Source organism: Scyliorhinus canicula, chromosome 11 (genome assembly GCF_902713615.1).
Source record: "Scyliorhinus canicula chromosome 11, sScyCan1.1, whole genome shotgun sequence".
NCBI lineage: Eukaryota > Metazoa > Chordata > Chondrichthyes > Carcharhiniformes > Scyliorhinidae > Scyliorhinus > Scyliorhinus canicula.
In genome coordinates, this window is record NC_052156.1 from 25,180,832 (window position 1) to 25,201,986 (window position 21,155).

A 21,155-nucleotide genomic window follows, 5' to 3' on the forward strand; every position below is an offset into this window, starting at 1 on the left:
CTCCGGTTTCCTCCCACAGTCCAAAGATGTGCGGGTTAGGTGGATTGGCCAGGCTAAATTGCCCTTAGTGTCCTAAAAAATAATGTTAATGGGGGTTGTTGGGTTACTGGTATAGGGTGGATACGTGGGCTTGAGTAGGGTGATCATTGCTCGGCACAACATTGAGGGCCGAAGGGCCTGTTCTGTGCTGTACTGTTCTAAAAAAAAAAAAAAAAAAAAAGGTGGATTGGTCACACTAAATTGTCACTTAATTAGAATTTTTAAAAAAAGATTGGCCCTGGGAAGCAAATGCATCACTGAGAGGAGGCAAGCTGAAGAAAAATAGTTTGTGGTTATACTTCTGGCCATATCTCTGGATTTGTCCTTCAACTTCACTCTGCCCAAAGAGCAGAATTGGAAAAAGCTATGGAGAGGTTTACAATTTGCCTGAGGGGATGTAATGACTGTAACCTCCAGGGAAATAAAAGCAAAATATTGAGGGTGTTGGAAGCCTGAAATAAAAACATAAAATGCTGGAAATACTGAGGAGCTCTGGCAGCATCTGTGGAGATAAAAACAAGAGTTAATATTTCAGATTGCTGACTTTTCATTACAACTGTTCTGCTAACCAGCAAAATGGTAGATTAAATGTACAATGAATGCATTTGAAGATGAAACTTTTCTTTGGACCTCTTATGCACTCAAATGCCTCTTGTACTTTTCCCACAATTCATTTTAGAAGATACAATACAAAATAACTTTTTCTTAGTTTGCAAAGGATCATTGTAACAGTTCACTGACTAACCACAAACGGGTATAATTACACCCCCCCCCCCCCCCCCCCCCCAATCGTTGTACCTTTAATTGCATGAATAAAATAAGTTCTAAAATTATAAATTAATAGAAACTTTAATATTGAATTATAGACTATTAATTGGAACTAATTGCCAATAGTATATTTATTGTGTGCATGGTTTATTTGAGGGGGTGCATATTTAAGCACTTCTATGTACTGGAATATTTTCCTATCCAGGTGATTAAAAACAAATAAATCTTCTAATGATTTGACACCGCTCCGTTCAAAATTAACAATGGGCCAATACCAACCCATTTGATAAACTAATCAAAAAATATCATTTTCATTTTTTTTTTAAATGTAGACTTTTTTCTCATTATTTGATGGAAGAGATCGAATGTAGATTAAATACCAAAATCTGAAGTAAATACATTTCCAAGAATAGTGTATTTGTAGCTGTCCCTAGTTTTATTTTTCTGCTTTAAATGAAGGTAATACAGTTAACTTGGTGAATCTGACTGAAAACTAGAATCATAGAGCATTGTTGGCCAGTTTCCACAACACAAATTCTACAACACAGCAGGTTTCTTTAAAATTTGGGGACCACTCGATCTCATAAATATTTTTAAAATGTTAAAAAAGTGATAAATTTGTATTTTCTTTTAATCACTTAAAATGTGCATCAGCTTAAATTCCTGGTTCTGTGTGCTCCACTCTGTTAAGGCAGCTGATTCACTCCACCAGGTTTTTAAGTGACAATTAAATTTTAAATAGGAGATTAAACGTACCTACTATCCTGAATCAGAATGGCATCAGTTGACACCAATATTTTAATTGTTGGTTTCCAATTCCTCCTTTGCCTTGCTGGAGCACAAAGAACAGATCATTGAGATTACATACACTTTCTGAATTGTGCAAGGCGTGAAATGCATGTAGTTAACTACCTGCATATAAAGAGATGAGAAGATTGGTATCACTGGACACTATTTTGAATCCAAATTGCAAGCATTCATTTCAACACGGTTAGTGGCAAAAGATAGGAGAGAATATCAATGGCAAAGGGGAATACTGCAGCAGATGCCATTTCATTGCCTTGTGCACTTTTGTAATCACAGAGTACTAAAGAACCTGAATGCAAGCTTTGAACCAGTAGCATTTTGAATGAAGGATTTAGAGATTAGAAAAATAACTTCCATTTAATGGCACCTTTCATAGTATCAGAACCTCAGTTTCACAGATTTGAAATATGGCACCTTGACAGTAGTCTCCTGAAGACTGAACTGAATTGTCTGTCTGGATATGGGTAATGGTACATTTACGGCCATTGGGTAGTTCTGGTGCAGAAAATTATGGCTGGAGTGACCCATGCAAACGCATGCTTTACAACATATTTTGCTGGAATCTTTGTGTTGCCCTCCTTAACATCCTGGGGTTACCATTGACCAGAAACTGAACTGGACCAGCCATATAAACTGGCTCCAAGAGCAGGTCAAAGGCTCTGAATCATGCAGCGAGTAACCTACCTCCTGTCCAAAGCCTGTCCGCCATCTATAAAGCACAAGATAGGAGTGTGATGGAATATTCTCCAGTTGCCTGGATGAGTGCAGCTCCAACAACACTCAAGAAACTCACCATTCAGGACAAATCAGCCCACTTGAATGCTACGTCTTCCACAAACATTCAACTACCCACCACCGATGAACAGTGGCAGCAGAACGTACTGTCTACAAGATGCACTTCAGGAACTCTCCAAGTTTCCTTAGGTAGCACCTTCCAAACCCATGACCACTACCATCTAGAAGGACAAGGGCAGCAGATACCTGGAACACCACCACCTGGAGGTTCCCCTCCAAGTCGCTCACCATCCTGACTTGGAAATGTGTCTCCATTCCTTCATTTTAACTGGGTCAAAATCCTGGAATTTACTCCCTAACAGCAGGGACTGCAGCGGTTCAGGAAGGCGGCATCACCACCACTACCGCTTTTAAAAATATATAATATATATATATATATATAAATTTAGCGTACCCAATTCTTTTGTTTCCAATTAAGGGGCATTTCAGCATGGCCAATTGACCTAACCACATCATTTTGGGTTGTGGGGGTGAGACCCACGCAGACAAAGGAAGAATGAATCGGACAGTGACCCGGGGCCAGGTTGGAACCTGGGTCCTCGGCGCTGTGAGATAGCCGTGCTAACCACTGTGCCACGGTGCCGCTCCATCACCACCACCTCAATGGCAACTAAGTATGGGCAATTCACGCAGGCCTAACCCACATCTTGTAAATGAATTTTTAAAAATACATTTTTAACTGTTCTGATCTTACTCCAAGAACCTCAGTATGCAGATGACTCCGTGCTCACTCAGAAATAGAACAGTTGTTGTTGACTCCATCTCTGAAGTATATGAGAAAGTGGGCCTTTAACTAAACACCTAGAAAACCAAGGTCCACCACTCCAAAACCACTTTCTCCGTCGATTAAGATCAATGTGGACCATTTTCCATGACTTTGGAGCCGTCTCTTAATAAAGGCTGACATTGATGACAAAATTCTTCATTCCCTCCCATGTGCCAGCTTGGCCTTTAACCAACTGAGGAAACAAATATTTGAGGACCAGAATCTTAAACTTGAGACTCAGGTCATGGGTTCCAGTGCAAGTGTGTTCCCTGTAAACTGTGCAGGTGTGCGGTCAAGCACAGCCTATGAAGAGCAGCACACTTAAACATCCTTGGCCCTAAAAAAAATAATCTTTCATGTGTGGTGTTCCCTTAATCATCTAGTTGATATTCTTTCCATAAGATTATAACTTAGACAGGATTTTTTGGATGGTGGGGTTTCCTGCTCTGCCACCCGCATTGCGGAGTTGACAGGGAGTGAAACTTAACTGGTTTGTGACTGGATTTCCACCTGTCACTGCCTGGAAGCCCCAATCTAGCAGCTGTAGGTCAAACAAACTTAATTCAGTGCATGGATGGCACAAAATTAGAGGGATGCTGCCAGACAGCAGGGCCTTGTGCTCCTTTATGCTTCAGAGACTTGGATAGCCTATGGCAGGCACCTCAAAGCACTGGAGAAGTGCATTCATAAGATCCCCCAAATCTGCTGGCAAGAATGTTGGTCCTTCAGCAGTGTCCTCTCCCAAGCCAATGTACCCAGCTTCAAAGGCGCTAATCACTCAAAAGCAGCTCTGCTGGGTGGGACAAATCGTCCGTGTGCCTGACACCAAATTCCCAAAGCATCTGCTTTACTCTAATCTCAATCATGTCAGGTGACTCCCAGGACGATAGTGAAAATACTTTAAGGATGTCCTCAAAACATCCCTGAAGAGGACAAACATACCTCCAATTCATGGAAGACATTGGTTTGTGTCCAACCAAAATGGAGAAAGTTTGTTTGGGAAGGCACCAAGCACATCAAGAAATCTCATTGGGAATGTGCAGAAGCAAAGCTGAGGCATCAGCAACAAACAACCTATCTACCTAACCCTCCAAGCACCATCTGTCCAGTATGTAGCAGAATCTGCAGATCAAAAGTATTACAATCCCAGAACAAACCCCAACATTTGCTAGGGTACCGGACATAAACCCCAATATTTAATTTAATTTGTAAGACTGTGAAGAAAGGATACTTTGCTCCAGGAGTGATTCCATCCACAAATAGGGTTATGTTATAAAAAAACAAACTTTATTACTACATCGTATTATTAACTTTATTATCATAAAAAACAGTGGCTTGCAATTGCCAGTTAAATAATGCTAAACAGTGATAAACACTAAATTCTAACTGCTGTCTTTTATCTCCACTCAAGCAAAACCCACTTCATGTCAAAATCCACTTTTAAATGCAGTTAGCCAACCCAGGAATACTTTTTATGACAAGATGAACCGTTTTGAGAGAGATGCTTGAGGAAACAGCTTGCAGATTCTTGCCTGTGTCAGACAACTATTCAACCTGCGAGCCCTCTCAGAAACTGCTGTTCTGTTCACATGCATTTTTTAAAAAAACTAAGATGCTTTGAGATAAACTGCTAGTTTATTCACAGACAATTAAAACTCACTGTTTCTCCAGAAACTGCTGGTCTGTTCCAACAAATTTGCCACTTGGAAGATTGTGAAGCATAAGCCATCTTGCTTATCGTATTCATTGCCAAAATCTTCATTACATTGAATGTCAAACTGTTTCATGCTCCAATCTCTCGTGTTTTACTTAAACCTATAATTTTTATGACTCTGAAGCAAGGCTACAGAAAATATTGATTATAAACTGAATTAACAGAGTAATGTTTTTACCTTAATTGAATCATTTAATTTGCTCTCATTATTTTCTTGTACAGGGTACCAGAATTTGTCAGAGAAAAGAGGTTTGGCAATTGGCTGAAGGATGCACGTGATTGGGCCATTTCTCGGAACAGATACTGGGGAACTCCCATCCCATTATGGGTTAGTGAAGACTTTGAGGAGGTGAGTAATGAATTGACCTACCAGGGGCAGTAGTGTGTATTAAGGAAAATAAAGTAATTTGGGTTCTCGGATAGTAAACGGCTTTCAGGTACTTTGGAAAAAAAAAGATTTGTGATTCTCAAATGTAAATTTTCTGCCGATCATATCAATTTTACCTAAGTATGATTCTGATGGTAGTATACATTAGTATACATGCACCATAGAATGGAACAACACACCAGTTTGATTTCCATTCTGCCCTTTCGCCATCCCCACCTCTAGTTTATATTGTCAGCCATCGATGTGGCAGCAGGAACTGGGACACCTCTCTTATAAAAAGAAGGGAAGTAGGCAGGGGAGTCCGCATTCTTCAGTTTTCATGTATCTGCTGGTAGAGAGGTATGAATAGCCGAGTGGATTGACTTGCCTAATCTACTGGTAAAAAATGTATTTGGCCTGGTAATACCAACACTAAGCATATAAATGAGAATAAAATGCTCCAACTGTTCTTTGTTTTGCCCCCGCTGCAGCCGTGCAATCTCAAGAATATTCAGACAGCTTGATGCTTTCTCATTGTAGGCATAGCCCATTTACTGACGGGAATATGCTCTATAGGTGCCTTTCACTCAGTAAAGCATAATCTGTTGCAAAACTAAACTTCCAAACAAATGATTCCAGGGGCTGGTTTAGCACAGGGCTAAAGAGCTGGCTTTTAAAGCCGACCAAGGCAGGCCAGCAGCACGGTTCAATTCCCACACCAGCCTCCCCGAACAGGTGCCGGAATGTGGCCCAACATCTGCTACTTGCATTTTTATTAAGAATGGCAGCAGCTGCTGTCCTTTAAATGAGAACAAAATAATTCTGTGTTCAGTCTTCTGGCCATAAGCGGCAGTAGTGAGCAGGGCATGTGCCCCAAATGCACATTTCACGTCAAGCGCTCTGTATGTACGTGCGTTTGGCACCAAAACACAAAGGGGAGCTTTTTCCATTTTCTAGTTGCTGGCAAGCAAGGCAAGAGGACTGTGAAGATGAAATGTTCTGTTACAAGAAAGAGATGGCCAGAGACAAGAATAAGCAGAATACCAACTGGCCAGGATCTCGCATCTAAATCTCATGGAGACAGCTGCTCAGGAGAATCCATGGCAGGACAGAGCAGTACTGGTGTTAGCTTTGTGGAGCTCCAGGGCCTCTGGTTAACAGCCTATAAAGAAAAAACTTAACTCGCGAACAAAGCACTATAAAGATGATTTTGTGAGCTATGGTTTTGTCAATTCTGCCAATGCAAATAAGGATACCAGACCCATGTGTGTTATATGTACGGAAGCACTGGCAAATAAGAGAAGTTTCAGATTTTGAAAGAGAAGTGGTGGGTGAAAAATTCCAATTTGATGTTGAGACCCCAGTGTCAGTTATTAACTTACAGCTAACTCCAAATAAAAGACTACGCTGCTGTACCTGACCTGTGACAGTACATTAAAAACACAGCAAAAGCCCATGAGGCTGTCAGCAATCTGGAATAGCATCTCCCAGGGGAATCCAGTGCTAAATGAAACAAGCATTTTGTTGATGCCCTTCATGACGACCTTCATGCATGAGGTTGGATTTTCCGTTCCCACAAAGATGAAGATGGCACAACAGAACTGACTGAAGTCTGCACCTGATATGCATGTTGCCCTCTCCTCCTGTGACCTTGATCGGAGTGAGATTTTGAGGACCAGGCAGGCTCCCTTTCGCATTAAAGGTTAACGAAGTTCGGCCGGTGTGGTTCACAAAGGTTTGCTGGTGTGGGCCCCGAAGGTCGGCCAGTTGGCAAAAGTGGGTTCCAGGAGAAAAAGTTTGAAAAACACTGCTGTTCACAATACTCCAGGTAAGCACCGAGGCTCGATGTAACTGTAGCAAGACATCTTACTTCTGCACTCTGATATCCTTGCGATGAAGACCAACAATAAACAAAATCCAATCCAATCTAATTGACGAGAAAAACACTTTTGTTCCAAAATGAATGTTTGGCAAAAAAGTTGGAAACTTTGATGAAATCCTCTCTGAAAACAAACGGCAAATCATTCAAGATGCTTAACACGACGAGAAAATCACTTTGGTCCCAAACTGAATGTTGGGCAAAAAATAGGAAATTCTGATGAAATCCTCGCTGAAAACAAACGGCAAATCACTCAAAATGCTTAACTCGACGAAGAAATCTGAATCTTGTGTCGCCTTATTATGTATTTTCTTTTCATGTACTTAATGATCTGTTGTGCTGCTCGCAGAAAAATACTTTTCACTGTACCTCGGTACACGTGACAATAAATAAAATCCAATCCAACATACCATTTGCCTTCCGAATTGTTTGCTAAGTTTGCATGCTAACCTTTAGTGACTTGTACAAGAACACCCTCATTTCCCAACCCCTCAACAAGAAATATTCTGCATTTGTTTTTTCTACCAAATGAATAACTTCACATTTATTTACTCATCCACATTATATTCCATCTGCCATGTTTCTAAGTCCTCTTTGAGGCCTTCTTGCAGTCTCCTCACTACTTCTGTTCCCCACCCAGTTTGATATCAAATGTAACTCAAAGTACAAAATGCTCTGCTCACGATAACCATCTTTTAAACATGGTTATGTAAGAAATCTATAAACAGAAACCTGAAAGACAATCTGGTTGTTGGAAAATCATTTTTTGGAAATGTATCCGTCAAGGTATGTTTTGAGAGCTTCCAGATTTAATTCTGTACATTTTGAAACATCATTAGCCTATACAGTTTCCCCCAGCCTATCTTGTACAAGAGAGGGCAGTTCTTCTGCCATGATAAACTTTGTTCAACTTGAGAATTTAAATTTACTTGAATCTATTGTATTTTGCAAAAAATGTATGTTAAAGGAACACGTTGCTATGAACGTTTGCTGGAAATTTATATTGATCAAATGAATTTGCTGAACAGTTTTTAAAAATCTCAGTATTAAAAATGCTCCCACTGACATTACTATTCGGGACCACAAAGAAATTGTAGGAAATATAATGGTCTGGATTTTGTGGTCAGTGCCAAAGCAATAATCTTCATTGCTGAAATTGAAGAAAGCTACCAACAAAGATGCATGATCTCTGTGGCGTGGATTTTACCTTGCCCAATGCTAGTTTGAATCTGGCGCTATGCGAAGAGGATCTCCCAATGTCCAGCATCATTGATGACATTGAGCGGGTAAGAAACCAATCACAGTGAAGAAAGAAAAACAGGAAACAAAACACACTGGTTATCCTTCACCTTTTAGACATTTTACACAGAATGAAATCAATATTGGGACACATTAGAAGCTGAAATATAAAGAAACTTTATAAACAAGAACTATGGAATTCATATCATAAAGAAGTTGAAATTGCACAAATTTTAGTTTTCAAGAGCCAGAGATGTTGCTCAATGATGCATCCAGTTACACATCATTAACAAGATGCAACTTTTTTGGATGTTTGTAACAGTGATACTGCAGCTTAAAAAGTCACTTCATTGGTTTCCAAAAGATTTCCATTTATGGGACCTTCAGCAGCACATCCTGTGGGAGGATCTGTCCCTTTCTTCCACCTTCCTTCTTTTCCGTCTTCCTTTCTGTCTTTCTGGCTCTCTCTCTCTCTACCTCCGACCCCATCTTGCCTCTACCATCTCCTAAGTTGTTCTGTGTAAAGTTGGTTCTCACATTTGCATTCATAACAAACGGTTGACTTTGAAGCATTTTGGAAAATCCTGGGATGTGAAACACATTACGTAAGTGCATGTTCTTTATTGATCCAGCAGAAACTACAGTAAATTTACAGTTGGCAGATTATGTAAAATTAAGATAATTTCTTTGTACATACTCTGTGGCTACTACTTCAGTTTGTGCAGGTGTTTCTATAAGATTCAAATTGACTGAAAATCTGAACATATACAATTTGTGCCCCATCAAGAAAATAACGGGCATAATTACAGTTTTTAAGATTATATTACAAATGCTTAAAAAATTTAATGAACCAATTTGATACAATATACACAATATTCACATTGTCACACACTAACATTATTGTGAAATTAATAATAATTAAAATCATCAAATTTAGCTCCACTGAACCAGAAAATACAATGCAATCCTGTCCTACTTTTGAATAAATAGCCATTTTGTATACTGTTGAAATCCTGCTTTACATTGTTTACATCTTGCATCGTTTTCTTATATTTTCTTCTGCATCTTCCTCCTCACAAGAGAGCACAATGTTTCCACTAATCATCCCTCTTAATTTTCTGGCCAAAGTTAACATTGCAATATGATAAAACTGTAGGGTTGGATCTGCATCCTTTTATCTGTAGTGCTATACTTAAGGATAATAATATGTTGCACCAGCATTGCCAAAATTAAATAATCTTTTTGTTTCTATATTTGTCTTGAATTACATAATCGTACGTTTGTGATTTGCTAGTAATTTTTCATGTGTTCTATTCCACCTTCTGTTTAAAGCTATTGAGATCTGTCTCACTTGGTGCACAATATCACTGTAAAAATGCAATGATTGAATGCAATATTCAAAATCCTGACCAGATTAATGAGATTTAACTGTAATAGTCCATTTGCACATCTTGAAATTCTTCCATTCATTTTATGCAGCCAAGCACTTTTGGAACTTGTTTTGTACTCAAAATTATGACATTTGGCCGAGTCTAATGATAAATCAAAGAAAGACTCACTGGTGGCTTTAATGACTCCATGTGGTTCATTCTTGCAGTTTACAAAACCTTCAAATCTCTGTGAACTTCATGGCAGGCTGATAGTTTTTTTTTCTCGCTGTTTAATACCATCCATACCTGGTACCATGTAATGTTTTTGTTGGATGGCCTGATTTATATTACAAGAATACTTGCAGATAAAGCTATAAACTATTTATTAACATTAAATGTGGGTCAAATATATACAAAACAACAGATGAATAACAGTATGAACATGCACAAGGAACCTCTCTTTTTCAGCTCCCTAGTCAGTCTGAGGTCATCTGACTCTAACATTCACTTATAGACTAATGAGACTCCTAGTGGTTAGTCAGTGAATTACAACGCAACCATGATATCACTACAGTTGCCACCTTGTCAAGTACCCGTGGGATTTTATACATTTCAATAAGAAATTCATTTCTCATTCTTCTAAATTCCAGTGGATACAGGCCCAACCTGTACAACCTTTCCTTTTTTTATATAAATTTAGAGTATCCCATTCATTTTTTCCAATTAAGGGGCAGTTTAGTGTGGCCAATCCACACTAGTTTTGTCCTTGCTTAAATAAGGAGACTAAAACTGTATTGAGTGCTCTAGATGTGGTCTCACCAATGTCTGTACAACTGTAGCACAACATCCCTACTTTATATTCCATTCGCCTTGCAGTAGACAACAACAAAATTCCATTTGCCTTATTAATGTCTTTTTATTTCTTTTGTATTATCGTATATATAATTATAATATGGTATTATAATAACATTTAATCTGAAGTGCACACCAGCTGAGTTTGCCTGTTTATCCCCTGTCTGTACAATATAAATAACAGAATTGTTTCATTCAAATTACAGCTCTGGTTATTGTCAGGATGATGGATTGCTTCTATGTATCAAGAAAAATATTATTCTGTTGACAGGTGGTATGTGTGGGATCAGTGGCAGAATTGGAAGAGCTGAGCGGAATCAAAATTGAAGACCTTCATCGAGAAAGGTGAATCAGATGTTTTTTTGAATGTGAACATTATGGATGTTCTGAAATTTTCGTGATGCAGATTTTCTTTGATCATTGTTATAATACAATCATTGCCCCAACACAAAAACCTACTGAGACCAACTTTGGTTAGCAGATTTAATGTGTTGCACTTGGATTACTTCTACCAGTTGGCTGACCAATTTCAGCATAATCTTGGCTTAGTCAACAGGTTGGTGAGCTGAACCCCCTGTGCAGAGACTGCAGGGCACATAATGTTAGCCATGATTCAGCTGATAGGTTCAAGTCACACTTCAGAGACTTGAGCACAAAGATCTAGGCTGACACACCCAAGGAAATGCCATTTTGTCGAAAGTGCCATCTTTTGTTGATTTGTTTCATGTTCTGGCCAGAAGTTTTTGTGAGATGTTAATGTATAGGTACCTGAATTTTCAACAAATTAGATTTGTAAAATCTCGAATCTGCCGTTTATTTTTGACTAATTGAAATTTCAGTCCTGCTAGGGCGGCTGAAATGTAAATGCTGAACTGAAAAATTGAGCATTGTGTCAAAGTAAAGTGTACCTATTTTATGCAATTGAATACACTTAAAAATACATTAGAGGAACCTTGTTCTATATGTAATGTTCTGATTGATTTATATGAGACAGGTCTTGAATGCCATGAAGCAATTTTTCCCATTGGAATATCTGGGAACAAGAACAAAGCACTTTTTGAAAGAAACCACAGCTGTTGGATTATCTACTCCAGAAAACAAGCATTGCCATTCCAATCTGGAATATAATTTTTCTTTTCAAATGTAATGCGAGGGTTGTCACGAGTATAACTGATGACAAAAATGAGTTATGTGGGGCAGGAGCAGTCTGATACGATGAGTCTACCAAGACAGTCCTGTTGGTGGATTTTGGGAAGGAGGCAGAAGCGGGATTGCAGGGGGGGGGGGCTGATGTTGGAAGCTATGGAGGCAAGATCTCCAGAGTAGATGAGATCACTGACAGTCCTGGAAACTACAGATTGATGTTCGGTGGTGGGGTCATGGTCCAGGCAGGGGGAGGAAGTGTCTGAGAGTTGGCGCTCAGCCTCTGCAAGGTAAGTCAGTACGTCAGACAAAACAGTACCAGCCGCGTCGACAGATGTGATAACAAAGTTATGGCTGGACCTGAGAGAACTGAATGCAGCAAGTTCAGAAGTAGTCAGGTTGGAGTGGGTAAGAGGAACAGAAAAATTGGGGCGGCTGAAGTCGAGGCGACAGTTTTCAGTTGAAAGAACAAAAGCAGGTGGAAGGTCAGAGGAAGTGTAGAGGGAGAATACTGGGGGCGGGTAAAAAGATAAGTTGAATGGGGAGGAGGATTCCTGTGCAAAGTGAGAATGGAGGCAAAGGAGATGGAACAAGAGTTCAGCATCATGCCGAACCTGAATTCATTGAGGTGAGGATGTAAGTTGCTGAAACTGAGTCCTTTGCTGGGTGACAGAACATTTACCATCAGAGAGAGGAAGATCAGCGAGTATAGTGAAAACGCAGCAAGGACTGGGTATGAAGACGACCCCCGTCCCCCCATCTGTTGTCAGACCTGCTGAGTTTTAACAACATTTTTCTGGGGTTTTTTTAGACTAGAAATTTTCCCTTTGTTGTAACATCAGCATTATTTAGGGGTTGGATGATCATACTGAAGGTCAAACAGCTGTCATGCTACCGCTGCTGCTGAATGTACAAATAAGGAGGATTCTATATTCAGAACCAACTAAGGGATACATCAGGCAACTCCAGAAAAGGCAACATTTGGGCAGTGTAATAGAACCCGATGTTCCAGTGCAAGGGAGCAGGAAAAAGCAGTGAAAATTTAGTTTTAACACCTGTTGGAAAACATAGAGTTGAACATTGAGTAAGGCTAACAATAGTATTTGCTTTGCTGCTATCTTCATTTAAATAACCAACGGAAAGTTCACTGTCCTGTATAAAGAATGGCTACTTGCGCAAAGATAACGATGTGGGGATGCCGGTGTTGGACTGGGGTGGGCACAGTAAGAAGTCTTATAACACCAGGTTAAAGTCCAACAGATATGTTTTGAATCACTAGCTTCCGGAGTGCAGCTCCTTCAGGTGAATGAAGAGGTGGGTTCCACAAATACATATATGGACAAAGTCAATGATGCAAGATGATACTTTGAATGCAAGTCTCTGGAGATAATTAAGTCTTTACAGGTCCAGATGGTGTACCTGGAGAGAGGGATAATCACAGGTCAAAGAGTTGTGAATTGTCTCCAGCCAGGACAGTTGGTAGAATTTTGCAAGCCCAAGCCAGATGGCGGGGGGTGAATGTAATGAGACATGAATCCAAGGTCCCGGTTGAGGCCGTACTCATGCGTGCAGCACTTGGCTATCAGTTTCTGCTCAGCGATTCTGCGTTGTCGCATGTCTTGAAGGCCGGCTTGGAGAATGCTTATCCGAAGATCAGAGGCTGAGTGCCCATGACTGCTGAGGTGTTCCCCAACTGGAAGGAAACATTTGTGCCTGGTGATTGTCCATTCATCTGTTGTCACAGCGTCTGCATGGTCTCGCCAATGTACACACGCCTTGGGACATCATTTCCTGCAGCGTCTGAGGTAGACAACGTTGGCCGGGTTGCAAGAGTATGTAACGCCTAGCTCGTGGGTGGTGTTCTCACGCATAATGGTGGTACCCATGTCGATGATCTGGCACGTCTGGCAGGGTTATGCGGTCGTGGTCACTGTTCTCCTGAAGGCTGGGTAGTTTGCTGCAAACAACAATGGCCTGTTTGAGGTTGCGCGGTTGTTTGAAGGCAAGTAGTGGGGGTGCGGGGATGACCTTGACAAGATGTTCGTCTTCATTGATGACGTGTTAAAGGCTGCAAAGAAGATATCGTAGTTTCTGTGCTCCGGGGAAGTACTGGACGATGAAGGGTACTCTGTCGGTTGTGTCCCGTGTTTGTCTTCTGAGGAGGTCAGTCCGGTTTTTTGCGATGGCGCACTGGAACTGTTGATCAATGAGTGGAGCGCCATATCGCGTTCTTACGACGGCATCTTTCAGTGCCTGTAGCTTTCTGTTACATTCCTCCTCGTCTGAGCAGATCCTGTGTATACGGAGGGCTTCTTTAACGTGTTTAGGGTGGAAGCTGGAGAAGTGGAGCATCATGAAGTTATCTGTGGGCTTGCGGTAAAGCAAAGTGCTGAGGTGGCCATCTTTGATGGAGATGAGTGTGTCCAAGAAAGCAGCCGATTCAGGGGAGTAGTCCATGGTGAGTCTGATGGTGGGATGGAACTTCTTGATGTCATCGTGTAGTCTTTGTAGATTCTTCGCTACGGGTCCAAAGGAAAAAAGTGTCATCGATGTATCTAGTACATAACGTCAGTTGAAGGTCCTGTGCGGTGAGGAGGTCTTATTCGAACTTGTGCATGAACAATAACAGTGGTCAGTTTACATTTGGGGAACTGTACCTCATTGCCCTTCTATGTTATTAGAAACGGGGGGAAATGATTTGTGTAAAAAACATTTATATTGCACCTTTTTGACTTCAGGATATTCCAAAATGCTTTACAGACAATGAAGCACTTTTGAAGTACACAGTCGATGTTGTAATGTTATATTGTGATTATATGGTTATTAATGCGTTTCTTGCCAAGTTGTATATATTACTGATTGTTACTTGCCTTTTCTTTCCTTCCAATTGATGCATTTATCACTATATTTTTTGTTCCAGTGTGGACCACATAACGATCCCGTCACGCTGTGGGAAAGGTGTACTGAGGCGGGTTTCTGAGGTCTTTGACTGCTGGTTTGAAAGTGGAAGCATGCCATATGCTCAGGTTCACTATCCCTTTGAAAACAGAAGAGAGTTTGAAGACAGCTTCCCAGCAGACTTCATTGCTGAGGGAATTGACCAAACAAGAGGATGGTAAGTCATTTCTGGTGGAACAATTTTATTGCCTGATCTCATGATTAGTTCCATAAACATGTTATGGTGTTCATCATGTTTGACAGATAAACATAGGTATAGTAATGGATTGATACTGATGATTCACCGAAGTTGTTTTCTCAGATTTAATATTTAATGCATTGTAGAATCATTCTTATATGAGAATCAAATATTTTTCACTCCTTGGGAGTTTCTGCACAACACATTTCCAGGTCAAGTAAAACTTGGTTAATTTCCTCTTATACTGCCATAACATTGTCTTCACCCAACCAAGACGTACAATTATATTGTGCCTGTATGATATTTTTGATTTTTCCTTTCCGCTAACTCTGGTCTTCACGTGAGATTTTACAAAAGTGTGAGACTGGTTTGCTTGAGTGCTGTGAACCTGTCCCATTGGAAAATAAATTGAGACTAGGCCTACCCAAGCAATGTGAAAAACATTAAACGGTCCCGCAATATAATTTGAAGACTGAAATTTTTTTTAAATGAATATTTATATTCTCCATTTTCTTCAGAATTTACACCTAACCAACAAACAGTAAACGGTAACGAATACAATGTCATTCCCCTTATTAACTACAATGATCCCATCCTCCCACTACCCCAAACAACGACCCACCTGACAATATAGGCATCAAATAAAACAAACCCTCCCAAGGTGGAAAAAAAGGAATCAGGAATCGCCTATGGTCACCATTGACATATCTACCCCCCAACCCCTCCCCCACTAATATTCAATGCCATCCAATCCCCGAAAGAGTACCGTGATTGACACCCATGAATTGTAGACACACACACCCACCCCCCTCCCAGACTCCTCCCCTCCAATTCCTCTTGTAAACTCCTCCCCCCAACCTCGGTTCCTTCCCCCAACTTTTCACCCCGGCTAGACTCACCGAAACCTGTTCTGCCAGGCTCCGATGGCCGCAGCCCCTCCCCCACCTCACTCCCGTTCACTGGCCGGCTTAAACCGGCCAGCGTCGAGGCCCCCGCCTGTGTCTCCTTCCCCCTTGCCCGGTCCCAGGAAAACCAAGAAACCCCCTTTAGCACACAAACCCCGCATACACACCCAAGCCCCAAAGAACCATCATTGCAAATGAAAGTCCCATCTCTTCCCTTGTCCAAATATATACAGTGTCGACTCATTTAGTACATACACCAACACGCAGTGAAAAAATAAAGTTACATGAGGCTACATCGGTACATGACCATTTCTCAATTTTGCCACAGTCCTTCTGCCTTCGCAAACTCCTCCGCTGCTTCCGCCGTCCCAAAATAAAAGTCCTTGGATTCGTAGGTCACACTCAACTTAGCTGGACATGCTATGTCGCACTGCACCTTGCTGATGCACAGTGCCTTCTTCACCCGGCTGAAGGCAGCCCGCCTCCTTGCCAGCTCCACTGTAAAGTCCTGGTATATGCGTGCTCCAGCCACTGCACCACCCGCTTCTACTTTGCCCAGCACAGGACTTTCTCCTTCACGCTATACCTACGGGAACACAGAGTTCCTATTCTTGGTGGCTCACTCGCCTTTGGTACAGGCCTCCACGACCGATGAGCCCGATCCAGGCATATCAGGAGGGATCGCCCCGCTCCCCCAATAGGTTCGCCAACATCGTGACAAATACTTCGTCGGCCTCGGGCCTTCCACCCCTTCGGGCAGACCTACAATCCTCAGATTCTGTCGCCTGGATCTGTTTTCCAGGTCTTCTATTTTGGCTCGCAGACCCTTGTTTGTCTCTATCACCTTCCGCAACACCTTTCCCATCGAGGTGAGTTGATCACTGTGCTGCGATAATACCTCTTCCACTTCCTTCAGTGTCTCCCCTTGCTCCCACACCTCCGTCACTGCGCTTGATACCACCGCCCTCACCAGGGCAATCGCCTCCTCCACCAGCACTTTCAACACCGCCCACATCTTCTCCTTCATCGCAACCATGTGTTTTGTGAACTGTTTTTCAAGTTCCACAGCCATCACCGTGGTCATTTCTTCTGCTGTGAGCAATGCGGCCTCCCCTGGTGCTCTAGCCTCCGGTTTCCTTACAGTTCCTGTGCTGACTTTTGCACTCCCCGGCGGACTTCATTAACCCCCTTTTTCACAGCCGTTTTTCTCCCAAACTTGGACATTTCTCCTCCCTGCGCCTTCTTGCAGCCTTTTCAGCCTCAGTTGCCCCCGGGACCTGGCGTTAAAACTCCGAAATTCCTATTCCCGAGCGGGAACCCTCCAGTATGCGGCTGCCTCCTGCTCGCCGTCATCGGAAGTCCTTGAAGACTGAAATTGAACAAGAGATGCAATAAATGAATCCCATATTTTGAGTTAATAATAATCTTTATTAGTGTCACAAGTAAGCTTACATTAACACTGCAATGAAGTTACTGTGAAAATCCCCTAGTCGCCACACTTGAGTGCCTGTTTGGGTACACCGAGGGAAAACTCAGAACGTTCAAATTGCCTAACAGCATGGGTGCAATTCTCCATCCCGCGCGGCATTGGGAAGGTGTTGGAGGCCGCTCCTCGCACCCTATTAGCCCCCCCCCCCCCCCCCCCACAGTGGGCTAGGAGCGGCATTGTGAAGAACTCGGCCGCCGGGCCTTGATGCTTGCGTCAAAGCGGCGCACCGAGAATGACGTGACGGCGGCGCCTAAGTGACGTCAGCTGCGCATGCGCAGGTTGCCGTCTTTCCCTCCGCTGCCCCGCAAGACATGGCGGCTTTATCTTGCGGGGCGGCGGAGGGGAAAGAGTGCGTTTCTTAGAGACGCCAGCCCGACGATCGGTGGGCACCGATCGCGGGCCAGTCCTCTCCCAAGTACGGCCGTGGTGCTCGATCCCCTCTCCGCCCCCCACAGGCCCCAAACTTACCTTTCGCGCTATGGTCACGCCGGCAGCGACCAGGTGTGGTTGCCGCCGGCGTGAACAGGTCGGGATCGTCAGGCCGTTCGGCCCATCCGGGCCGGAGAATCGGCGGTCGCCGTAAAAAAACGGCGAGAGGCGATTCCGCGACACGCCATTTTGGGGGGGTGGGAGAATCGCGGGGGGTGCCAGGGCGCCGTGTCGTGATTCGCCTGGCCCTCCCGCGATTCTCCCACCCGGCGTGGGGAGCGGAGAATCGCGCCCCATGTCTTTCGGGACTTGTGGGAGGAAACCAGAGCACCCGGAGGAAACCCACGCAGGCATGGGGAGAATGTGCAGACTCTGCACAGGCAGTGACCAAGCTGGAAATCGAACCCGAGTCCCTGAAGCTGTGAAGCCACAGTGCTACCAAAGCGTTATAGTTAAGTAACTTAGAAAGTACTCTTTAGAATTTCTGTTTACCGTCTCATTTTGTAAGCGTGAACAGATGACTACAGTGAGTGGTGAAATATTTTCTTCCTCTAAAGATATTCTGAAAAGATTCAGAAGTCTGAGAACACGCACGAACAGACTCAAAAACAGCTTCTTCCCCACTGTCACCAGACTCCTAAATTACCCTCTTATTGACTGACCTCATTAACATTACACCCTGTATGCTTCAACCGATGCCAATGCTTATGTAGTTACATTGTATATCTTGTGTTGCCCTATTATGTATTCTCATGTATTTTCTTGAATTTTGTTTAATTCCCTCTTCTTCCATGTACTGAATGATCTGTTGAGCTGCTTGCAAAACAATACTTTTCACTGTACCTCGGTATACGTGACAATAAACAAATCCAATCCAATCCAAGATACTGCAGTTTGTAAAGTGTTAGGAGCCTGTGGAGGCCAATAACTTTTACAAAGAGGTGAATTTTCCAGCAATTGATGGCAATTACCAAAAGACAAGATTTCGCATTTTAAGACTTTTGCTCTCACAAGCAATGAATGTCTCAAACATAACAGGTTCCGAACACAGCAAACTAAAGTAAAGGTGCATTAACTAACTAACACAATCAAGACATGTTTTAACAGTCCTTTTTGCGGTGCGCACAACTTTTGGCAGATGTGTGACATGCGCAGAACAAGTCCAAAATCATTCCTGGCTCTCCAGCATGTCCATTCCTCCCTGCCATGCTGGGTCAAAACCTCCCAATGTTCTTCATAAGTCATTCCACTCAGTCTAACCTTCCAGATCTGACTTTCACCAGCAAGGCCCACCTCAACAACTCTTTGTTCCTTAAATTTCTCTTTCTTTCGAGCAGTGATCGAACTCTCTCAAGTATCCTGCTGGGTTACCAATACAAAACAGTCCTCCTCTGTTTGTCACAGCAGGAAATGTTTTGCTTCTCCACACAGAAGTGATGCTTTGTCCCTCTCCCTGTGCTTCACAAAGCAGCTGGCCCTTTACTGTGAGCCACTTGATATTTCTCTCCCATGGCCAGAAGATTTACATGGGCCTGTGTCTGAGTGTTTAGTATGCCTCATCATCCCCTTTCTAGAATATCCTGTTTAATTTCAAATTAAAGAAAATTTTAAAAACATAACCATTTTGTAAAGTTCAATATTCGTAACAAAAGGAAAATATTGTTTTGAAAAATGTTTAATAGGGGATTCGGTGCATTTCCTTCACTTAATGAACTGCTAAAAAAGATAAGCAACACTGTCCTTGCTTAAAATGTTTATACCCATGAATTTTCAGCAGATTAGCTTCTTCTATATGTAAACTTTTTCCTCCTCTTATTGGTAGTATTGTCTCTGCAGTTTTTTTACAGTAATTGCTTTTGAGTAAAATTGCACATTTGTAGGATATTTAAAAATTCCTAAATGTAATAAAGGGGGTTGGTTAGCTCAATTGGCTGAACAGCTGATTTGTGATGCGGAGTGATGCCAACAGCGCAGGTTCAATTCCTGTAGCGACTGAAGTTATTCAGGTGTGGTGACCTTCAGGTTAAATCACCACCAGTCAGTTCTCTCAAAGGGGAGAGCAGCCTGTGGTCCTCTTGAGACTGTGGCGATATTTACATTTTGTTGTAATATGTGTGAGTCTGTTAATAATTAGTCATTTGCATGTGACATTGCACACTGGAAGTTGAGAGTGTAGTTTTAAAGTGAAGCAGGTCGGAAGGTGGGGGATACTTGGACTGGGGCATGTAAGAATAATTCAGTCCTAAGTTAAAATGGTAGATCTCTCCCTTCATATAAAGCAGACCAAGGCAGGCCAGCAGCACGGTTCAATTCCCGTACCAGCCTCCCCGAACAGGCGCCGGAATGTTGCGACTAGGGGATTTTCCCAGTAACTTAATTTGAAGCCTACTTGTGACAATGAGCGATTTTCATTTCATTTCATATTTCCAGTTAAATTTCAATGCACATTTATAATGGAAGCTGCTGGTACGAATTGTGCTGTAGTAACATCCTCACACTCGTAGTGGTGCTGGTGCATTTCCACTGGCAGGCGAGTTTACTGTGATGGCAATTTTGGTCTTTATACTCCATGAACTACATTGTGAATACCACATTCCTTCCTTTCTCAAATACTTATCTTGTTGCCCCGTAAGTGCATCTATGCTACTTGTCTGAAGTCGCAAGAATAGTGTGGTGGTCTGGTGGTGATGAAACATAGCCTCTTCGTGTGAACAAACTGAGTTTATTGATAACGAGGAACTGTTATCAACTGTTATAGTGCTGAGGCCACTGGTCTTGTAGTCCTGGAGCAGCACAAAGCTGTTGCTCCAGCCTTTCATCTTTATTGCATGGATCCCAATGTGTTCTGCCTGAGAGTGGACTCCACACTTGAGGTGATGTCTCCGTTGGTCCCTGAAGCCAGGTGGCCTTCCTCTGCTGTGGTGTCTTAAAAAAGCCGACATCTCAATCTACGACATCCCTCCTCTTTTAACATTCAATACAATCTTCAGTCCAAATTGTACATAAACAGTATGTACACAATCCGGACATTTGTAAATCGATGTAGCAATTGTTCAATGGCGAGATCTTGGGATTTCATTTAGCATAATACTTCTTCTAGCAAGCTTCAACTGTGCATGGTTCCAAATACACTGTTGCATGGGACTCTTCCATATAAGCTTGCTCTTTTCAAGTTCTGTCCTGGACTCTGAATTGATGAAGGACTTTATTGTGTGGCCAGTGTCACTCTCCAATCCTCCGTTGATCCTTTTCCCTGTCAAGTAGCTTACTCTACAGTGCATACAGGTACCCTCATCACATTACACCAGTCTTAACAGTTTGTTCACGAACTAGATCCGTGACTTGTGAAGGCGATGGCCGAGGTATTCTGTTTCTAGTGCTTTGATTGTGTGATAAAGTCCCTTCTCATTCTAGCATTTCTATTTGCATCTTTCCCATTGACCATGTCACCATATTA

The 21,155-nt window shown here is 42.3% G+C and overlaps 1 protein-coding gene across 2 annotated transcripts in view; it reads left to right on the forward strand.

The window, feature by feature from the left end:
* iars1 (isoleucyl-tRNA synthetase 1) overlaps nt 1–21,155 on the forward strand; it is a 273,512-nt gene that overhangs the window by 132,162 nt on the left and 120,195 nt on the right. For both annotated transcript variants that reach the window (XM_038812610.1, XM_038812609.1), the window contains 3 exons: nt 5,112–5,238; nt 10,868–10,941; nt 14,660–14,854. In XM_038812610.1, the coding sequence (XP_038668538.1) occupies nt 5,112–5,238; nt 10,868–10,941; nt 14,660–14,854 (396 nt within the window). The remainder of the gene's footprint in view (nt 1–5,111; nt 5,239–10,867; nt 10,942–14,659; nt 14,855–21,155) is intronic.